General features: G+C 41.5%; 2 protein-coding genes across 3 annotated transcripts; one reads left to right on the forward strand and one right to left on the reverse strand.

Moving 5' to 3' along the window:
* Positions 1-1328: 1328 nt before the first annotated feature.
* Positions 1329-13974, reverse strand: LOC120049551 (caspase activity and apoptosis inhibitor 1). Its single transcript, XM_038995823.1, has 6 exons — positions 13753-13974; positions 7784-7975; positions 6403-6487; positions 6093-6150; positions 5592-5656; positions 1329-1990 (listed from the first exon to the last, which is right to left on the reverse strand). The coding sequence occupies exons 1-6, from the start codon at positions 13855-13857 to the stop codon at positions 1497-1499; spliced, it is 999 nt and encodes a 332-aa protein (XP_038851751.1). The 5' UTR covers positions 13858-13974; the 3' UTR covers positions 1329-1496.
* A 732-nt stretch (positions 13975-14706) lies between these two features.
* On the forward strand, positions 14707-21512 carry LOC120049553 (protein C-ets-1-like). 2 transcript variants are annotated; one of them, XM_038995825.1, is made up of 10 exons: positions 14712-15550; positions 15699-16034; positions 16275-18288; positions 18481-18600; positions 18785-18988; positions 19096-19170; positions 19273-19467; positions 19854-20078; positions 20436-20554; positions 20694-21512. In XM_038995825.1, exons 3-10 carry the CDS (start codon positions 18270-18272, stop codon positions 20910-20912), a joined length of 1176 nt encoding a protein of 391 aa, XP_038851753.1. In that variant the 5' UTR covers positions 14712-15550; positions 15699-16034; positions 16275-18269; the 3' UTR covers positions 20913-21512. The 2 variants fall into 2 exon arrangements, with proteins under 2 accessions (XP_038851752.1, XP_038851753.1); XM_038995824.1 differs by lacking the exons at positions 18785-18988; positions 19096-19170; positions 19273-19467; ... (1 more) ...; positions 20436-20554; positions 20694-21512 and having other exon boundaries at positions 14707-15550; positions 16275-18576.
* The last annotated feature ends 645 nt before the right edge of the window (positions 21513-22157 follow it).

Here is a 22157-nt window from a genome sequence, read left to right on the forward strand (position 1 = left end):
AACATTGAAGAACACACTTAACCTTTTCTGGACATGATGGGTTCATATTCCCGAAGTAGCCATAGCCTATAAATCACCATGCGCATTTCTCATTTAATTGGGCGTATTAGATACGCTATTATTGTGATTGTTTTTGCTCTATGCGTCAGAAAGGAAAACGTGTTCTGTAGTTTACAGTAGAATTTAACAGGCGAACAGACAGTTGATATTTTGCATTGAAGTCTGTTTGCCTACCACTGTAAGTAGACAAGGTTTCAGAATTTAAGCAGGGCAGCAGCATAATTTAAAGAAAAAGTTCATGCAAAACATAATCCCCTATTCAAATCTAACGGTCTGTTTACAGGTCCACAGTAATTTTGCAGTTGTTGTCTTTCATAAAACGTTGTCTTGCAGCCTAGGCCTACAGCAAATGTCACTGCATTCTGCCATCACCAACAAAGACATTTGATCAAGTTCTCTCACTGCTCTTCACTTTAGAATAACTGCCTCAGCCCAATTCGAAAAACCCAGGGTCGTTACAGTATACAGCACATACGGGCGATATTCTCACCATAAATGGACATCATTCATCTTTTTTTAGGCGGAGTTTTAACGCACGCTTGAGTTTCAGGACGGTTCTGATTTATAACAGAAACATGGGTATGTATGGCGTGAGCCCAAGATGATAACTCTCAATATTTTTGTAAGTGTGCAGTCTTTTCAGAAATGGCCCAAGCAGATATTTAGTGTGACACAGAAGCAATGGTAAGAAATGAGGCCCCAGGTGAAAGGTATGATCCCTTATTGATGTCAGTTGTTAAATCAGTGTAGATGAAGGGGAGGAGACAGGTTAAATTAGGATTTGTAAACCTTGAGACGATTGAGACATGGCTTGTGTATGTGTGCCATTCAGAAGGTGAACGGGTAAGACAAAATATTTAAGTGTGAATGGGGTATGGTAGTTAGTGCCAGGCGCACCGGTTTGTGTCAAGAACTGCAACGCTGCTGGGTTTTTCCACAATCAACAATTTCCCCTGTGTATCAAGAATGGTCCACCACCCAAAGGACATCCAGCCAACTTGACAACTGTGGGAAGCATTGGAGTCAACATGAGCCAGCATCCCTGTGGAATGCTTGACACCTTGTAGAGTCACTGCCCCAACGAATTTAGGCTGTTCTGAAGGCAAAAGTGGGTGCAACTCAATTTTAGGAAGGTGTTCCTAAGATTTTGTACAGTCAGTGTACATTTGCACTGCTATTTTGAAAGTGGGGGTGCAGCTGCTCCATATGCTCATGGTGATAGAGAATCCACTGAACACGTTTTCTCAAATAAATATGTACAAAGCATGTTAAGTAGAAGGGAAAAAACTTTACTCGATTACAATCCTTAAAATTCAAAAGAACAACTGAATCATATGACTCCTTTTATGAAAATGAAATTATTTTCATTTTTTTTTTTTTTTTTCATTCATTTTCATTTATTTTCATCACGACAAGTCTGAGAGCCTTAGCCTTGTTTACGTCTGTTTCTTCACATCGTTGGCTTTCATTAGGGCCTTAATGGCCCTAGCTCTCATCTCTAACTCCAGGAGCTCCAGCTGCTGGGCTGAGGGCTGGCTTGGAGCTGGGCCAGGGACGGGTGCACTCTGAGCGGGTAGCCTCGTAATCAACAAGGGGGCCTCTGAAGCAGCGGCTAGTGGTGGCGCCATCAGTTTTTTTGCGTCTTCCTGGTCAGGTGTCGATGCTAAAGCTAGGATCTCGCTAACGCTTTTGTCTATGTCCTTCTGGAGTTCTTTCTTCGGTTCGGGGGGTTTGTCCGCAAAGGGTTTCCCGTCGGCAGGTGCTGGGGTCGCGGAGGGGCCGGGGTTAGATGTTTCTCCAGCAACTACTTCCAGTGTCCTGGCGGCTTCCTCAGTTTTTTCGGACGGCTCCTCTTTGTGTCCCTCGATGTCACTGTCGTAGGTGTCGGCGTTGATGCTAAGGACGTCGCTCTCCTCCGAGCCACCACCTTCTGCAGATAAAGTGACAGGAATCAGTTTGGGTCAAAAGGAATCTGTTCGTCATACTCAACCATCTCAGCAGACATGACAGAAAACTTTACCGATGTCAACTAGATTGCAGCATTCATTCTATCATGTATGATATTCAGGTAGGCAAAGGCTTATTTAGTCTTGTAGGGCAACAAACGACAGAAGAGAAGCTGCATGTATCTAATTATAGACAAGTTGACTTACAAATAGCCAACCAAAATCCTGGAAATTCTAAGCAGAAACATATCTAAATTTACGCAAAAAAAAAAAAAAATCCTTCACCCCCGTAAAAAGAAAATCGTTCCACCATCTGAGTTTAGCCTAAAGCACATTTTCTGTATTTGCGGGTTAGGGTCGGGCCTCAAATTTTCATACAATAGTTGGGCGGATGAACAAACAGCTGACCCGTGCAGCACTACTGCAGACATCAGGGGTCAGAAAACTCGGTCAATTGTCATAAAAACATTGCTGAGTGACAACACTTAAAAAGTAATACTACACCACAAAAGTAACCTTTAAGTATTTTGTGATTTAAATCCACTGTTTACACTCGTACCCGTACACAGGTTGGAAATGGCAGATTTGGACACTGATAAACGCCTAAATTGGATCACAGTGGCTGTACAGTAACATGCTATACAAGACGTCAGACCTCAGGGTCTCTGCTTCACAGCTCTGTATGGGGTTTTGATTGACAGCTGTTCTGAACTTGAGCACCACATTACAAAAAGTTCCCCCCCCCCCTCCTGCTAATTGGGCAAATTTTGCAAATGTTTTGTCAGAGAGAGAAATGCTGTAAATTAAAAAGACTCAATGTATTTTGAAAGATGAGTCCTTGATTATAGTAAAATACTGCTTTGATGTCATACAAGCAAGCCAAACACCCGTGAGTCCAAACATGCACTTCACATTTACGAATGATAAAACTCATGTCACAGTGTCAACATTTATGAAAACGATGTTTAATGTACAATTACAAGGTGACACGGCGGTATACCCTGGGTTGTTGTGAACACAATGAGCCGGTTTGGTTTTATTGTGAAGAAAATTTGCTGTGGCAAAAGCACCTGAATGCACTCATGACCTCTTTCTATGCTCACCAGAATTACAATCCGTTTCCCTGAATTGTCTCGTGAAAGCCTAACACTATTAAGATTGTATTTTATAACTTCGGTAGTCACGTTGGCAATAGAACAAGATTTCAAATCATGCCCACCTCATCTAGATTGTGCTTTATAAAAATTGACCATTTTTGGATTGCGCAAACAGTAATTGTGTGACGTCAGGGATCCAGGGGTTGTGTTTTAAATTAAACTACAAGTGTGTTTGCGCTAGTTCCTCAGACACAGACAGGAGAACGCAACAAAAAAAGTACCTTATAGTTGAAGACGCCGAGTCATCTTTTTTTTTTTTTTTAAGTGCATTGAAATGACAGAACTGTGCACACTTTGGAGAGATGTGGCCACTTGGAAACACCAGTTAGAACTCACACAAACACTTGTCTTTTTTTGTGTGTGTCTTATGTTGCACCTACGCCACGTACCAGGAAGTCTTATCATGTTACTGAATGTATCAAGAGTATTTTTAGATCTCCTTATCAACAAATGCAGCGAGAAACAGTAATTGTAAAATGCACATACAATCAGTGTATTGTCAGGATTCAGTCTTGTCAGGTGAACTGTGGTGTCCTCACTTTTAGTTGAATAATTTTGACAATCTCCAAATGGTTTCCTTTTAATTGCTACCATGGTTATGCATTTGCTTTCCATAATTTCTTCTGTAAGAAACATTTCCATACAGGCCAATTCCCACATGTGTAAATGGTTCATGTTATCCCCCAAAATGAAGCACATCAGCGGTCAAGAAAATGCACTTTATAAGTTGAGCAAAAAATGTTCCTTGATGCATCGTAAGTGCATGCACTTTCCTTTCATCTGACACTAGAGAAGAGTGTGGCCAATATGCCTTAAAATCTAGACCGGCTATTTCCCAAAATGTGATTCACATTTTCAAACAGTCCATTAAAACCTTCCCTCTCGCGCAGACATGGAGAAACAGAACAATTTGAAAAATAAGCCACGAGAGTTTTTTTGTGCGAGAATTAAGACGACTTTTGAGTAGTAAGACATGTATAAAAGTAACAGGTACCATTAATAAGAAGGGGCTAGAAGCATCTTATACGGTGAGCTAGTGGATAGGACAGACAAGCCCCATACTATTGTGGAGGACTTCATTCACCCTGCTGCCGCGGATATGGCTGGGACAATGCTGGGGGGAAAGGCCCCAAGAAATATACACAGACAATGTCTTCATCAAACAACCCTGTTTCACGACGCATCAGTGACATGGCAGGAGATGTTTTGAAACAACTACTGCTTCGCGTACAAGCCATTGAATTCTATGCAGCATCCACCGAGAGGCTTTGTTAAAGCAAGGCCCCTGAACTCTCGTGTATTTTCTGCATTATGCAATGATATGGGCAGCGACCATGTAACGCTTCTACAACATACAGAAGAGTGCTGGTTATCAAGGGGCAAAGTATTAACACGTTTTTTTAAATTGAGACGAGCTTAAAGTTCTTTATTGACCATCATTTTCACTTGTCTGACCGCTTGACTAATGACGAGTTTCTCACACGACTGGCCTATCTGAGTGGTTTCTTCTCGCCTGAATCTTGGATTACAGGGACTCTGCGCAACTATATTCAATGTGCGGGACAAAATTGAGGCTATGATTAAGAAGTTGGAGCTCTTTTCTGTCTGCATTAACAAGGACAAAGTACAGGTCTTTCCATCATTGTATGGTTTTTTTGTGTGCAAATGAACTCAAGCGTACAGACAATGTCAAATGTGATATAGCGAGGCACCCGAGTGAGCTGGGTGCGCAATTACTTTCCCAAAATGGACGACACAAACAACTGGATTCGTTATCCCTTTCATGCCCTGCTTCCAGTCCACTTTACGATATCTGAACAAGAGAGCCTCGAAATTGCAACAAGCGGTTCTGTGAAAATGTAATTTAACCAGAAGCCACTGCCAGATTTCTGGATTGGGCTGCGCTCAAGATTATCCTGCCTTGGAAAATTGCGCTGTTAAGACACTGATGCCCTTTGCAACCACGTACCTATGTGAGAGTGGATTCTCGGCCCTCACTAGCATGATTTAATACTGAGACTCCAATAAAAGCCAAAATTGCAGCGTTATGTGCATCCTTTCGAGCACACCCTTCTCATTAACCTGTGGGTAAGTTATTCACAATTTGATGAACAAATAAGGATTTATATGTAAGATGGTTAAATAAAAGAGCAAAATTATTTATTATTATTTGTGCCCTGGTCCTATAAGAACTCGGTCACTTCCCACGAGCCGGGTTGTAACAAACTCACTCATTCTTATGTTCAATAAATGTATCGTATAGTGTGTGTGTGTGGCAGGCTTACAATGATGGCAAAAAAACAACATTTGAGAGTGCGCTGACCCTGGTGCTAGAGGGGGTACAGCTGGAGGTTGAATGTTTGAAAGGGTTACGGGACTATAGAACGTTTGGGAACCACTGGTCTCGACCAATATCAGCTACCAGTACCTTGTTTGGTCTCCACTTCAACACTCTCTTTGAGCGACGACGTAGAATCCACATTATTATCCTGCCTTTACAGAAAGAAAGAAAACACTTTCAGTTGAATCACTTCCAGACTAACATTGACCAATCAGATACAATTAATAAAATACTTTTTTTTTTTTTTTATCAGGATATGATGTATTACTGTAGAGCACTTATGACAAATGTTTACATTTCTACCTGCAACTAGCGCCAAAATGTCAACGAGTCTACACACCAGTAGTAACCAAGCAATAGAAATCCATAAGAGTAAAACATTCTTTGTAGAATGCAAAATTAGCTTTTTACAGCAAATAAGCAGTTTGGCCTATTGTGTGTACACAACGCCATGTCTTACAATTGGTTCTCGCTACACAGGTTGACAACAGCAAAAACATCAGCGATAACAAGACCTTTTCACGTCCTTGCAACGTATAAGGTAAGAAGCAGTAGTACTACGCTCCAATTAAATGCAGTTCTACTCACTGGCTATCGGTGGCGCCATTTTCCCTATCCCCTTCAGATGAACCAGTCAGCTCTTCACCTTTGAGAACATCAACCAAACACACCATCAGATTAATGAGGTGAAAATGGATCGTGTTCAGAACGACACAACGTAGCAAAAAAATTTTAATAAAAAAGGGTTCTTGTTGGGAAAAGTTCAGGTAATAGCCTACTTCCTGGTTTTGTGTCTTCTGAACACCACCCAGCCTATAACAGACCAAGAGAACCGACAAGACAGCAGGGTTAACAGTAGACCACTACCGTGTGATGCTGAATGGACCCATGGGCTTACCCTCCAGTATGTGAAGGAGGTGGCTTTGAGACAGCTGCTCCAGTTGCTCCCTGCACAATGTCTTGATTTCATCCAGACTACAGCTCTGTAAAAAGAACAAGATGTAATCCAGACTACAGCTCTGTAAAAACAAAAGATGTAATCCAGACTACAGCTCTGTAAAAACAACAAGATGTAATCCAGACTACAGCTCTGTAAAAACAACAAGATGTCATCCAGACTACAGCTCTGTAAAAACAACAAGATGTCATCCAGACTACAGCTCTGTAAAAACAGATGTCATCCAGACTACAGCTCTGTAAAAACAACAAGATGTAATCCAGACTACAGCTCTGTAAAAACAACAAGATGTAATCCAGACTACAGCTCTGTAAAAACAACAAGATGTAATCCAGACTACAGCTCTGTAAAAACAACAAGATGTAATCCAGACTACAGCTCTGTAAAAACAACAAGATGTAATCCAGACTACAGCTCTGTAAAAACAACAAGATGTAATCCAGACTACAGCTCTGTAAAAACAACAAGATGTAATCCAGACTACAGCTCTGTAAAAACAACAAGATGTAATCCAGACTACAGCTCTGTAAAAACAACAAGATGTCATCCAGACTACAGCTCTGTAAAAACAACAAGATGTAATCCAGACTACAGCTCTGTAAAAACAACAAGATGTAATCCAGACTACAGCTCTGTAAAAACAACAAGATGTAATCCAGACTACAGCTCTGTAAAAACAACAAGATGTAATCCAGACTACAGCTCTGTAAAAACAACAAGATGTAATCCAGACTACAGCTCTGTAAAAACAACAAGATGTCATCCAGACTACAGCTCTGTAAAAACAACAAGATGTAATCCAGACTACAGCTCTGTAAAAACAACAAGATGTAATCCAGACTACAGCTCTGTAAAAACAACAAGATGTCATCCAGACTACAGCTCTGTAAAAACAACAAGATGTAATCCAGACTACAGCTCTGTAAAAACAAAACAAGAGAACAAATCTGGAAACAAGAGAGAGGGGAGGAGGGAGAGAAGATACCATAGCCGTCTCTACTTTCAACCTATCAATGTGGTACAAATTAATAAAACTGGCAAATGTCCACAGCACCAAATCAAATTAAAACAGAGAAATTACTCAAATGTGACTAGTGGCACCATCTGACTATACTATTAACTGATTGTCCACAATACATCAAACACACATCCAATCTTTACATTAAGTAGCATGGAACAGATGTGCTGACCAAACACACAAATGGGTTAGGATTAAGTAATTAGGTTAGGTCTAGCCACTTTGCACAGCCAACACCCCTGATGCAGGGACCCTGGTTCCAGTCCGTTTCAGGCTACCCCTGAATTTCACTACACAAATCACCTTGAGTTCATCAGGCAGCATCTTCTGCAGCTTACTCTCTCCCAGCACGTGAAAGCACTGATCTAGCATCTCATGTCTGTCTGCGACATAGGCACTGATGGGTTTAAACGGCACACTCAGGTCCAGTCCTCCCTCCTCGACGTCGCTGCCAGGCTCAATCAGCTCCAGATCTGCCTGCTCGTCCTTGGAGTCCTGTTTCAAGGAGTCATACAGCAGTATGTTTTTCACCAGGATTAACCGAGTGAATGAGGGCCAACATTGTGTCAAAGGTAGAATGCAAGTAATCACTGAAGTGCAAAATGCATTGGTCTGTTTCCCTAAAAACTCTTACACCCTGAACAGACCGACCACGTTGGAAATTAACTTTGTTTCCAGTGGATTAAAATCGTCAGAGTAAAGAAAGACAAGATTTTGTATGAAAATTCTACGAAGAACAAGCAACAAAAAAAAAAAACATGATTTTCAGGTTAAAAAAATAACCCACTGTTCATCTCCCAAGACAAACTAGCCATCTAACGTTAAATATACATGACTGCTTCGTGTGTTTTGACCTTCCCCCAAACTAATATAATTGATTCAGTTGGTTTTGAAATTTAACCTGTGTGTAGGGCTGAGCAATATTGCCTACAAATCATATCTATATTTGCTTCCCAAACTTATGGGAAATTCAAGAGATATATACACATACACACACAGTACCAGTCAAAAGTTGGACATACAGTTGAAGTCGGAAGTTTACATACACTTAGGTTGGTGTCATTAAAACTTGTTTTTCAACCACTCCACACATTTATTGTTAACAAACTATAGTTTTGGCAAGTTGGTTAGGATATCTACTTTGTGCATGACACAAGTCATTTTTCCAACAATTGTTTACACAGATTATTTCACTGTATCACAATTCCAGTGCTTCAGAAGTTCACATACACTAGGTTGACTGTGCCATTAAACAGCTTGGAAAATTTCAGAAAATGATGTCATGGCTTTAGAAGCTTCTGATAGACTAATTGATATCATTTGAGTCAATTGGAGGTGTACCTGTGGATGTATTTCAAGGCCTACCTTCAAACTCAGTGCCTCTTTGCTTGACATCATGGGAAAATTAAAAGAAATCAGCCAAGACCTCAGAAAATAAATTGTAGACCTCCACAAGTCTGGAAATTGCTCCCGAGGATGAACCAAACACCTGAAGGTGCCACATTCATCTGTAGAAACAATAGTACGCAAGTATAAACACCATGGGACCACGCAGCCGTCATACCGCTCAGGAAGGAGACACGTTCTGTCTCCTAGAGATGAACGTACTTTGGTGCGAAAAGTGCAAATCAATCCCAGAACAACAGCAAAGGACCTTGTGAAGATGCTGGAGGAAGCAGGTACAAAAGTATCTACATCCACAGTAAAATGAGTCCTATATCGACATAACCTGAAAGGCCGCTCAGCAAGGAAGACGCCACTGCTCCAAAACCGCCATTAAAAAGCCAGACTATGGTTTGCAACTGCACATGGGGACAAAGGTCATACTTTTTGGAGAAATGTCCTCTGGTCTGATGAAACAAAAATAGAACTGTTTGGCCATAATGACCATCTTTATGTTTGGAGTAAAAAGGGGGACGCTTGCAAGCCGAAGAACACCATCCCAACCGTGAAGCATCATGTTGTGGGGGTGCTTTGCTGCAGGAGGGACTGGTACACTTCACAAAATAGATGGCATAATGAGGGAGGAAAATTATGGATATATTGAAGCAACATCAAGACAGTCAGGAAGTTAAAGCTTGGTCACAAATGGGTCTTCCAAATGGACAATGACCCCAAGCATACTTCCAAAGTTGTGGCAAAATGGCTTAAGGACAACAAAGTCAAGGTATTGGAGTGGCCATCACAAAGCCCTGACCTCAATCCTATAGAACATTTGTGGGCAGAACTGAAAAAGCGTGTGAGAGCAAGGAGGCCTACAAACCTGACTCAGTTACACCAGCTCTGTCAGGAGGAATGGGCCAAAATTCACCCAACTTATTGTGGGAAGCTTGTGGAAGGCTACCTGGAATGTTTGAACCAAGTTAAACAGCTTAAAGGCAATGCTACCAAATTCTAATTGAGTGCATGTAAACTTCTGACCCACTGGGAATGTGATGAAAGAAATAAAAGCTGAAATAAAAATCACTCTTTAAAATTATTCGGATATTTAACATTCTTTAAAAAAGAATGACCTAAGACAGGAAATTTTTACTTGGATTAAATGTCAGGAATTGAGAAACTGAGTTTAAATGTATTTGGCTAAGGTGTATGTAACCTTCGACCTCAACTGTACCTAATCATTCAAGGGTTTCTTTATTTTTTGTATTTTCTACATTCTAGAAGTGAAGACAACACTATGAAATAACACATATGGAATCATGTAGTAACCAAAAAAATAAGTACTCAACCAGCTTCATGAGGTAGTCTCTTGGAATGCATTTCAATTAACAGGTGTTAATTAAAATGTGGAACTTCTTTCCTTCTTACTGCGTTTGAGCCAATCAGTTGTTGTGACAAGGTAGGGATGGTATACAGAAGATAGCTTATTTGGTCTTTACCAAATAGGGCTATGAGAAATGACAGTCCATCATTACTTAAAAACATGAAGGTCAGTCAATACGGAAAATGTCAAGAACTTTGAATGATTCTTCATGTGCAGTCGCAAAAACCATGAAGTGCTATGATGAAACTGGCTCTCATGAGGACCGCCACAGGAAAGGAAGACCTTGAGTTCTCTGCTGCAGAGGATCAGTTCATTAGAGTTAACCTCAGAAATTGCAGCCCAAATAAATACTTCACAGCTCAAGTAACAGACATCTCAACATCAACTGTTCAGAGGAGACTGCGTGAATCAGGCCTTCGTGGTCAAATTCCTGCAAAGAAACCACTACTAAAGGACTCCAAGAAGAAGAGACTTGCTTGGGCCAATAAACACGAGCAATGATTTATTTCGAATTCAAAGCATACTTAATGAGCATGGCTACCAAAGCATTCTGCAGTGATACGCAATGCCATTTGGTTAGCGCTTAGTGGGACTATCATTTGTTTTTCCAACAGGACAATGACCCAAAACACACCTCCAGGCTGTGTAAGGGCTATTTGACCAAAAAGGAGAGTGATGGAGTGCTGCATCAGATGACCTGGCCTCCACAATCACCAACCTCAACCCAATTGAGATAGTTTGGGATGAGTTTGGGATGAGTTGGACCGCAGAGTAAAGGAAAAGTAACCAAGTGCTCAGCTGTCAAAGCAGCTCACAGATCACTGCACCTGTACATAGCCCACCTGTAAATAGCCCATCCAACTACCTCATCCCCATACTGTATTTATTTATCTTGCTCCTTTGCACCCCAGTATCTCTACTTGCACATTCATCTTCTGCACATTCTACCATTCCAGTGTTTAATTGCTATATTGTAATTACTTCGCCACCATGGCCTATTTATTGCCTTACTTCACCTCATTTGCACACAATGTATATAGACTTTTTCTACTGTATTATTGACTGTATGTTTGTTTATTCCATGTGTAACTCTGTGTTGTTGTATGTGTCGAACTGCTTTGCTTTATCTTGGCCAGGTCGCAGTTGTAAATGAGAACTTGTTCTCAACTAGCCTTCCTGGTTAAATAAAGGTGAAATTAAAAAAATGTGGAAACTACTTCAAGACTGATGGAAAAACATTCCAGATGAAACTGGTTGAGAGAGTGCCAAGAGTGTGCAAAGTTGTCATCAAGGCAAAGGGTGGCTAATTTGAAAATTCTAAAATATAAATTCTGATTTGTTTAACACTTTTTTGGTTGCTACATGATTCCATAAAAGTAATTTCATAGTCGTGATGTCTTTACTATTATTCTACAATGAAGAAAATCGTTAAAAATATATATTTCAAAAACCTTGAATGAGTAGGTGTCCAAACTTTTGACTGGTACTATATATATATATAATTTTATGTTCTCTAAATATGCGTTGTTATACAATTATAAGGTCAAAAACAGTGCATTTCAAACAGTCAGCAATAATCTAATGAATTCAAGGTTTGTGAAATTACAATTAGGCTAAATATAAGCCTTCCACAATAAGACTTTTTTTTAAAATTATTACTGTATCTAAATAGTTTAACCTACTTGTTGTTGCAATAACCCCTGATCAGGCTTTCAAGTCTATGAAAATACCCTTTTTGTTACAAATTTAAGCAGAACCATGTATAATGAACATGCACTGATATTTATTTATTGTAATAGACATTCTATAAAAAAAAATGTTTTTATTAAAACAGGTCTCATAAACAATCTCAAGCACAAGCCCACGTGCCTAGCCAGCTAATCTGTATATTTCCAGTTTATCCAACCTGGATCTATTTGCTAGCTAACGAGGTAGAACAGTTGAATTGCTCTGAACACCGCCATCTGTCCATCTCCACCTGTTTTGAACGGCGTGTTAGCCTGTCCACTTTGTTCAGATGTTGAAATCAAGTGGCCCACCTTATTTCACAGATTGAGAACAAGTTGCCAACTCCTTATATAAAATGAGTTATGTTTATTGCACAAATTATAAAACACAGACTAGACTGCTAGTATAACAGTCCTTGGCAAAATACTGCTAGCGGTACGTGGTACCACAATGTGACAAAGTGAGCATTAGTTTACCACAATCAATGATTACTGATATTCCTGTTTTAGTAGTCTGTTCTGCGTGCAATTTGAGGAGAGACGTAAAAAGGGTATCGTTAGAAAAGTTAACTTGTCTATTACAGTAAAATAAATGTCTTAATGTTTCGGTGGATTCTGGGGCGGCAGGGTAGCCTAGTGGTTAGAGCGTTGGACTAGTAACCGAAAGGTTGCAAGATCGAAAACCCTCAGGGTGGCAAGGTAAAACTCTGTCGTTCTGCCCCTGAACAAGGGAGTAATTGAATTAAAACATAAGTTAGTTGAAATCAAATAAAATAATTTAAATACAGTAAGACATTGTTAGTTTGGCAAAAAAAAAAAAACTGACACTGTTCCTAGCCTGTCACTGAAAATAAGAATCTGTTCTTAATGGACTTGCCTAGTTAAATAAAGGTCAAATAAAATATATATTTTTAATTCTGACCAAGGTAAAGTTGGTTTTATATTCGCACAGACATTCGCCAAAAGCCATTTAAAATTGTAAAAAAACAACAAAAAAAACAGTCATCATTTGTCACAGAAAAATCAAACTAGAAATGATTTATTCTATAAATGTCTAGCATGCTTTTACAACGTTTGTTTTGAGGAGAGAAAAAAATCCAGTTTTGACTTGCTAGAAATACATAACATCTATGAAATGCCATTTAAAACTGTATAAATCAGGGCATGAAGTCTATTCAATTTGTATTTCTATCAAATCCGAACTGGAACTTTTACTCAAACCAAAGATTGTAGAAGTATACTAGACATCTATAGAATACATCATATCTAGTTTGATGATTCTGTGACAAACAGTGAATTAGTTATTGATTTATACAGCTTTAAATTTGTATTTTAAAGATTATGTATTTCCATCAATTTGTAAAAGTATGCTAGACATTAATATAATAGATTATATATTAGTTTGATGATTCTGTGACAAACAATTAATTAGTTATTGGTTTTCACCATTTTAAATGGGTTTTGGAGAATGTCTTTTGAACGTGAATATAAAACCAACATTACCGTGGTCCGATTCTGCTGGACAGAGAGGAGGAAGTGATCTCAACTTAGTTGTTGTGAGTGGAAGGGGGGGCTTGGTGTGTGTGTAATGGGATGGTGCACACAGAACACAAGGAGAGAAGGTGAGGAGACCAAAATGAATAAAAAAATAAAATAAAAAAATTAAGTGATTGCGATACAGACACTTGGAATATTAAGTTTTTGTATAAATAAGCAAAGCAGCCAACGTAGCTAGCTAGCTAGCTAGCTTTGCCGTGGATGAGTGTTCAATGTTTTCTCACCTCCACGCTAGATTCTGTACACCTGCGTCTTCTGTCGACATGCTGCTCTTCCGTATGTGAACTTTTCCTTTTCTTTTCTCTGCTAGTGGATTTTTTCCTTAGCATTTTTTTACTGGTTACAATTATGAGCAAACAATATAGCTAAGTGTTCTTCCACAACTTGCTACTCTAGCAAACGGGTTGATTGCTGCGCAGTGTTCGAGCTTAGTGCTGCTCACTGTCTCGACGGCAACCAATTTGAAAGCTTTTCCGGGTCACGGACTTTTATATATTTTTCTAAATAAAAGCCCCTCCCCGTAATAGTAGAAAAGTGTCAATAACCTAAATGTATTCATGATGTTATACAATAATTGTCAAAACATTCAGTGATTAATATTTGTTTGTATTTAAGTGGCATTTTCAACTTCCAAGGTCAAATAAATAACACAAATTAGCGCCATATATCATGAATAAATACAGGTTATTAAAACGTGTCTTCTATTACATGGAGGACTTTTACTTTAGAAATCTTCCAAAAATCCGTGACCCGGACGTGACTCGATAATGTTGTTTGCATATACAGCCGAGAGGAAGCGGTGAAGTGAGATGGTCGACTCCACCAAAAATCTGTCTTGGCGAATAGCGTTAAGCAGAGGGCGGAGTTTTTGTATGGGCGGCAATGAGCGAGTGGCGAATTTGGTCAATACTATTGTGATATGAGAAGCTTATAATTTAATCAAATATAAGTTTCATAATGATTAGGTTGGTACGAGTGTATTGATATAGCCTAAGTGTAATGCACGTAACATTCCGGCAACTTTGTGCAAAACATTTTTATATGGGAGTTGTCGTTCACAGGCGTATCTGCCCTCTCATTGGCTAGAATGTTCCCACCTGATCGCGCATCCTCCCGCCTGCTTTTAGCCTTTGCGGACATGTATTTCCATCGTTAGAGCGGTCAGTCAACCATCTTGTCAATATAATTGATCCTCTTTGCCTTACAGTCATTGTTTGTAAGACGTTGGGGAAGAAGAGCGCGATACAAATTTCATAGCGCAAATGTAAAACATTCGCCAATAGACATTTAGAAGGTTTTCTATAATATATCATGTCCAGCTGATATATCCAGATGCTGGGTAAGCGAGGAAGATTCAGACGGAGTTACTCCCTGCTATATTGTAGCCAGTAATATTGTAATCAGACTAGCAGTAAGGTTATTGTAGCAACATGAAGCCTCAGTCAAAAACTAACACAGGGATCAAAAGGGAGACTTCAATGTCAGCCCAAGCTCGCCCCTCGAAAACCGCTGGAGAGGGTGGGGTATCGCTCTCTTTCCAGGACGAACTGGCGGCGACGATCCACGGTGCGTTCGAAGTGGCTGTGGAAATTGCCGTATTAGAAGTCACTAAACTGGTAGGTCAAGCGCTCGGGGATGTCCGCGATCAGATGCACGAAACCCTACGGGAAAACAAGTCTCTTAAACAACGCTTGCAAACAACCGAGCAAGAGTTGAATGTTGCGCGTCAATGTGTGGAAACAACGAGAGGTGTAAGTCCGCAGAGACAGTTGTCGACGAGTCCTCTCCACAACAACAACTTAGCAAAGACTCAAAAGCAGTCAAAGGACAACGAATTAAATATAAAGTCCTCATATTCATTGGACGAATATGGATATGAAATTGTGGAGGCAGAGATCAGTAGTGAACGACAGAAAGACCATGGATCTTTCAGTGAAATCAGCGAGGATGGTCGGGTGTGTTCCCAAGACTTACATCCAGCTTCAAGAGGACAGTCTATCCCTCATCATGACCTGCTTAAAGGTAGGCCTATTTATCAAGCCAAATGAGATGTCATACATACAATATTAGAGAAACACAGTGTTCGCTTGACTAGCTAGATAAGAACAAGAAATACAGTCTAAGCCTGACAAGATAAAAACAATTGTTCTGAATGTCTTTTTCTTTTCAGAAGTCAGGGAAGAGACCTCCAGTTTGTGTATGGACCACAAGGCAAGTGTAGAAAGCATCAGTCATAGTGGCCTAGAAACAACATTTGGAGATAATGACCCATCACCACTTCACGTAGTGGCCCAGAGCCTTGAGATGGAACAGGTCAGAGTGAAGGAGGAGAACGGTTCTGGCTCTGGTTCCAGCTCTGGTTCCAGTTTTGACTCGGTGGTAAAAGAAGACTTTGGTCCTGATAGTCTGTCTCTGGTTCAGTCCAAGATGTTAGAGGAGTGGAAACCAGACCCTTTGGACTTACAGTTCTCTGACTCTCTGCTTCCTGGAACCAGCCATAGTCTGTGTAAGTACCAGATAATAGCAGAGAGCTTCCAAATAGCCACTAACTATACCACCCACAAGATGCCACTAGACTTCATAAGATTGACCACTTACTGAGTAATACTAACCATTATGTGTCAGTATCTCTCAAAATGATTTTATTAGAATGAGTAACACCTTTGCCTGCATGTAGAATGTATGCATATGGAACCTGTGTAATAAAACATGAAATAATAGTTTTATGTATTCTCTCTCTCCACAGCTCACCCTCATATGGGCAACACAGAGGTTCCACAACTGACTGCCCCAACAGCCAGTGCCCTTCCAGCCTTCTCCTCCCAGTTCCCCAACAACCTCTTCCAACCAGGGGAGGCAGCAGCTCCCATCATCCCTGCTGCCCCACCTCAGATCTATGGAGTCCAGATCAGGACCAACCCTAATCCCACCATCCCCAACCCTAATCCCACCATCCCCAACCCTAATCCCACCATCCCCCACCCCAGCCACATCTGCAAACTCTGTGGCCAGGGCTTCCACCAGCCCAGTGAGCTCCGTAGACACCACACCCAGACCCACCCCAAGCGTCAGGTCTTCCCCCCGGGCCAGAGCCCTTACCACTGCAGCGAGTGTGACCGGGATTTCAACCGTCTGGAGAACCTGAAGACTCACCTGAGAATCCACACTGGAGAGAGACCCTATACCTGCTCGGTGTGCTCCATGCGCTTTCGCCACTCGGGCGCGCTCACCAGGCATTTCCGCATACACACTGGGGAGAAGCCGTACGTCTGCGGTCAGTGTGGAAAGACATTCCGGAACTGTGGTGGACTCCGGTTCCACCAGCGCTCCCATAGTAGACAGGGACAGTGCTAGTGTAGCGATTTTAAGGGGGGGGAACAGCTTTGTGGATACAGCAGGGCAAGCTCAGTCACTACCTCCTTTGCCATAATGGTCCAGAACCCTTGGCACAGGCTGACGGTCTTTACCAAACCCTCCCAGATTTCAAGATTAAAACATATTAAACTTGGCCAGGCCTTAAAGGGGAAATCTGCAGTCACCACAAATGTTTCTTGTTTTATCAATTAAGGATATGTACCCATTGATTCTTGAAGAATATAACTTTTTGAACATAGTTACATTTTCGTACACCTCAAAATATAATCTTGTTTTACTCCGATGTTTGTAAACAAAGTTCATGTAAACAAACAGTGAATACCATTGAAACATGGTTAAACCTTTTAGTTTTGATATAATGGACCATCAGTCCTTGCATCCATAGCTCTATGAATTTGAGAGTGGTTACATTTCTCCAGCTCCATCCCTCAGCTCTTAAGGAAACAGTGGCGGGGAGTTCGCTTTGTTATTGTTTTAACTGCTGATTGCTGCTTTAACACCAACCGGGTCTGTCATTTTTTTCCCCCTCTTGTTGTTTTCTACAAATGTCTTATACAATGTGTGACTCATTTTGTGACTAAATTGCTCACTGTCATGGCTCCCTAACCCCACTTCATGGAAGAACCTCATCGCAGTAAGGCAGCCACAGTGGTCCGGTAATGAGTGTATGGCTCTCCCTGCTGGGCTGGGGAACACACACACACACACACACACACAACGATGTTAACTTACTTACGATACACTACCTGATATAATCCCAGTGTTTCTGTTATATGAATGGGGTTGAAGAAACCCCCTGGACAGATATGCACTTACAGCCCCTCATTGGGTGGTCACTTCACCACATGCCCTGCTGAAATAGAAAGACCTGATTCGCTGTTGCTGGTGTAAATATTTCCAATTGAATTGCCATGATCTCAGTGGTTCCTGATGAAATACTGGTGTATTGCCTTAGTTAAAAGCTATCAACTTAAAAACACAAAGAGTAGTTCCTTATCTCTATCACAACTACCCTTCTCAGTTGTAATGGCTCTTTTTGTGGCATCGTCTCTCTAGATAACCTCCCTGTATGTCTTTTTGCAGTATCTTTTCCATGTTGCCTAATTGGGAGTTCTCTTCTCCTATTTGGTAGTGTCCCCAATACCCGCGCCTCCATCACTGCCGATTGACACATATCCGTCACCGCCTGTCCCCTCCCTCCTCGTCCCATTGGTCTTATTAAAACCCTTCTCCTCCCTCTTCGTCCCATTGGTCTTATTAAAACCCTTCTCCTCCTTCCTCGTCCCATTTGGTCTTATTAAAAGTCCTCTCCTCCCTCCTCTGGATCACTTTCGTCCACCTGATCCCTCGTTCCAAAGACCTAAGGATGGACTGGAGCGCTTACGGTATTTACCTCCATTTTGTCATTCACCCGTAATCCTGTGTTTTATTCTTTTCACTACTTTTATCTACAACTTCATACTGTCATTTATGATGTCATCTTTAGTAGTCTGTTAATTTGTTAATTTAACTCTGTCTGTTTTTCCTCTTGATTCGTTATGTCTCTGGGATGACTCCGTGATCTGGCTCCGGTGTAGAGGTAGACCCCCTGGATGTACCTCCTCTCACCCCCACCAGTAAGGAGGTCCTGAGCCAGGCGATAAGGGCCACTTTCGCTGGCTTCGCCCAGGAGAGCAGCCGTATGCACTTCCCACAAGGTACCATGTGGTGTATACATACAATGACATCTGGTATTATATAAATTGTAGTTTTGTTGTATAGCCTACCTGTAATTGCTCTCTCTGTTTCAGCCTAACCTGCACAGTGTCTATGGAAATCAAGATGTAAAGAGAGATACAAATTGTGTTTTGACTAATCTTCTATTTCCTCTTTTGTGTCCAGACCCTAAACTGTGGTCAGATTGGGAGGTGAACCACTGGTTAGACTGGTGCCAGGCTGAGTTCGGCCTCCAAAGCCTGGGCTCGGATTGGAGAGGGCTGCCTGGGAGTGAGCTCTGTACCCTGGACAGAGAGGCCTTCCTGGACCTGAGCTCTGACTACACAGCGGGAGAGATCCTCTGGGAACATCTGGAAACTATGCGCAGAGGTAAAGGGGGGTGTGATGCTGTATCATACCAACGTATGTATTTTTTCATGAAACAATAACAGTTAGTAGAGATTCCTATTACATGTGTGTATATCTGTGTGTTTCAGATTGTGAATATGATCATGGTTCTTCTCCAGTCCTTTGCACGTTGAATTCTCTCTGCCAGTCGCAAACGAACCGAGGTATTAAAAACACTTCCCTTCACCTGTCAGCGGTATATTGTCCGTATGTTTCTTATGTCAGTCACATATAATCTATATCAGCTATGCTCTTGTCTTCCTCAGACAGTTACGTGGACCATGTGCAGCTCATGGACAAGCAGAATCACCATGGTCAGTTCTCCCATCTCCCAACAGAACCCCCACAGCTTCTGACCCTTGACACTGTGCGATATCAGGACTACCACCGGGTCATACAGGAAGGACCATACAGAAACCACCTGTCCTCTGTCCCTCTGCTCCGAGACCTTGACAGGACAGGTAGGAAACCAATGAGACCTTGGTAGGAAACCATGGAGACCTTGGTAGGAAAGCATAGAGACCTCGGTAGGAAAGCATAGAGACCTCGGTAGGAAAGCATAGAGACCTCGGTAGGAAAGCATAGAGACCTCGGTAGGAAAGCATATAGATATGCTTTGTGTTTTTTATGTTCTATTTAATTATGTGAAGAAACACTTCTCCTTTGTGTTGGATTAATATTTGATTGAAGGGTAAAAGGTTAACATTCAGAATGTATTTCTAATTGATAAGCCTTTGGAAATGTATTATTGCTTTAGAGCAGGGCTTTGGAGGTGTCTCCTTCTGTTAGAGAGATTCATGGAATAGTTTCCTATCATCAACCAATTTTCTCAATCTCTTAACTTCAGATTGTGATTCTGAGTTTGGGACCCTGCATTATGAGGACACGGACATCACCGCTTCCCTGTCCTTGACTAGGCCAATGCAGGATTTAGACAAGGGTGTGGAAGAGTCCATCTCTGAGGACCCCTTCAATTTGCCACCCCTACACAGGAGCTTCAAAGAGGTTATAGGGGACAAGACTGATCTGGGTAGAGCTGTGGTTCCGGCAGGCATTCTGTCTGCTTATACTGGTGAGTGATGTTCTTTATGAAGAAAGTGACCACTCTCTTTGATTACCTGTTGATCTACAATCTAGGTTTATTTGCTTTAGCCAACTCCTTAGCCTGGATCTTGATCTCCTTAGTCTTGGGGTTTCCTGAGTGGTGCAGCGGTCTAAGGCACTGCATCTCGGTGCTAGAGGCGTCACTACTGACCCTGGTTTGATTTCAGGCTGTATCACAACCAGCCGTGATTGGGAGTCCCAAAGGGCGGCGCACAATTGGCCCAGCGTCGTCCGGGTTTGGTCGGTGTAGGCCGTCATTGTAAATAAGAATTTGTTCTTAACTGACTTGCCTAACAGTTTAATCCCTCCCTATATGTCTCAACAGGCAGCGGTCCCATTCAGCTGTGGCAGTTTCTATTGGAGCTCCTCATTGACCGCAGCTGTCAATCATTCATAATTTGGACAGGGGATGGATGGGAGTTTAAACTGACAGATCCTGATGAGGCAAGAGGTGTAGCCTATTATATGAAAACATGTTACAGTGTTCTTATTCTGAAGTAAGGTCAATTAGCCAACTTTAGAGAGGCCTATATACTGTATAATATGTTGACGATAATACTAGTTTAATGGTTTGTTATCCCAGGTGGCCCAGCTATGGGGCCGGAGGAAGAACAAGCCTAAGATGAACTACGAGAAGCTGAGTCGAGGCCTGCGCTACTACTACGACAAGAACATCATCCACAAGAACGCTGGCAAGCGCTACGTCTACCGCTTCGTCTGTGACCTGCAAGGCCTGCTGGGATACGAACCCTGGGAACTGCACGCCATGTTGGATATCACGGCCAAAGACGGACATGAGTGAAAGCGAGGAATTGGCCGTTTCCTTTATTCCTCGACCACTTCTAAAAACGCATTGGAGGAGAAGGTCCGAGGGGAGGAACCGTAGAGAGGAATGGGAGGAGCCTCAGATCTTCTCCTTCAGTGAGTTTTGAGGAGGTTGAAGGATCAAGGAAATACTTTTGAGATTCACCTTATGGTGCAGACGGCGAAGGGTCAAGAGACAGAGACTGTGTTTACAAAAACTTAACCTCCTTATCATTTGGTCATATGGCAATCATTTCTTTGATCATGGTCAACTGAATCATGATTGTGGGTAAGCTGTGGGGCTTGTATGTTTATATGTAGTATGTATATATTCAATATAATTATTGAATATATGAGAAGAGAAACATTTTTGTTTAAATTGTTGTTTATACAGTGCCTTCAGGAAGTATTCGTCCCCTTGACTTTTCCCACATTTTGTTGGTTTACAAGGTGGGTTAAAAACATTTTGGTCAATGATTTACACTAAATTACTCTGTAATGTCAAAGTAGAAGAAATGTTCTAACATTTGTACAAAAAATAATATGAAAAATAAAACCCATATCTTGATTACTTAACTATTCAACCCCTTAAGTTAGAATCACCTTTGGCAGAGATTACAGCTGTAAGTCTCTAAGAGCTGTGAGTCTTTCTGGGTAAGTCTCTAAGAGCTGTGAGTCTTTCTGGGTAAGTCTCTAAGAGATGTGAGTCTTTCTGTGCAAGTCTCTGAGAGCTGTGAGTCTTTCTGGGTAAGTCTCTGAGAGCTGTGAGTCTTTCTGGGTAAGTCTCTGAGAGCTGTGAGTCTTTCTGGGTAAGTCTCTGAGAACTGTGAGTCTTTCTGGGTAAGTCTCTGAGAGCTGTGAGTCTTTCTGGGTAAGTCTCTGAGAGCTGTGAGTCTTTCTGGGCAAGTCTCTGAGAGCTGTGAGTCTTTCTGGATAAGTCTCTGAGAGCTGTGAGTCTTTCTGGGTAAGTCTCTAAGAGCTGTGAGTCTTTCTGGATAAGTCTCTGAGAGCTGTGAGTCTTTCTGGGTAAGTCTCTGAGAGCTGTGAGTCTTTCTGGGTAGGTCTCTGAGAGCTGTGAGTCTTTCTGGGTAAGTCTCTAAGAGCTGTGAGTCTTTCTGGGTAAGTCTCTAAGAGCTGTGAGTCTTTCTGGTTAAGTCTCTAAGAGCTGTGAGTCTTTCTGGGTAAGTCTCTGAGAGCTGTGAGTCTTTCTGGGTAGGTCTCTGAGAGCTGTGAGTCTTTCTGG

Source organism: Salvelinus namaycush, chromosome 6, assembly GCF_016432855.1.
Source record: "Salvelinus namaycush isolate Seneca chromosome 6, SaNama_1.0, whole genome shotgun sequence".
NCBI lineage: Eukaryota > Metazoa > Chordata > Actinopteri > Salmoniformes > Salmonidae > Salvelinus > Salvelinus namaycush.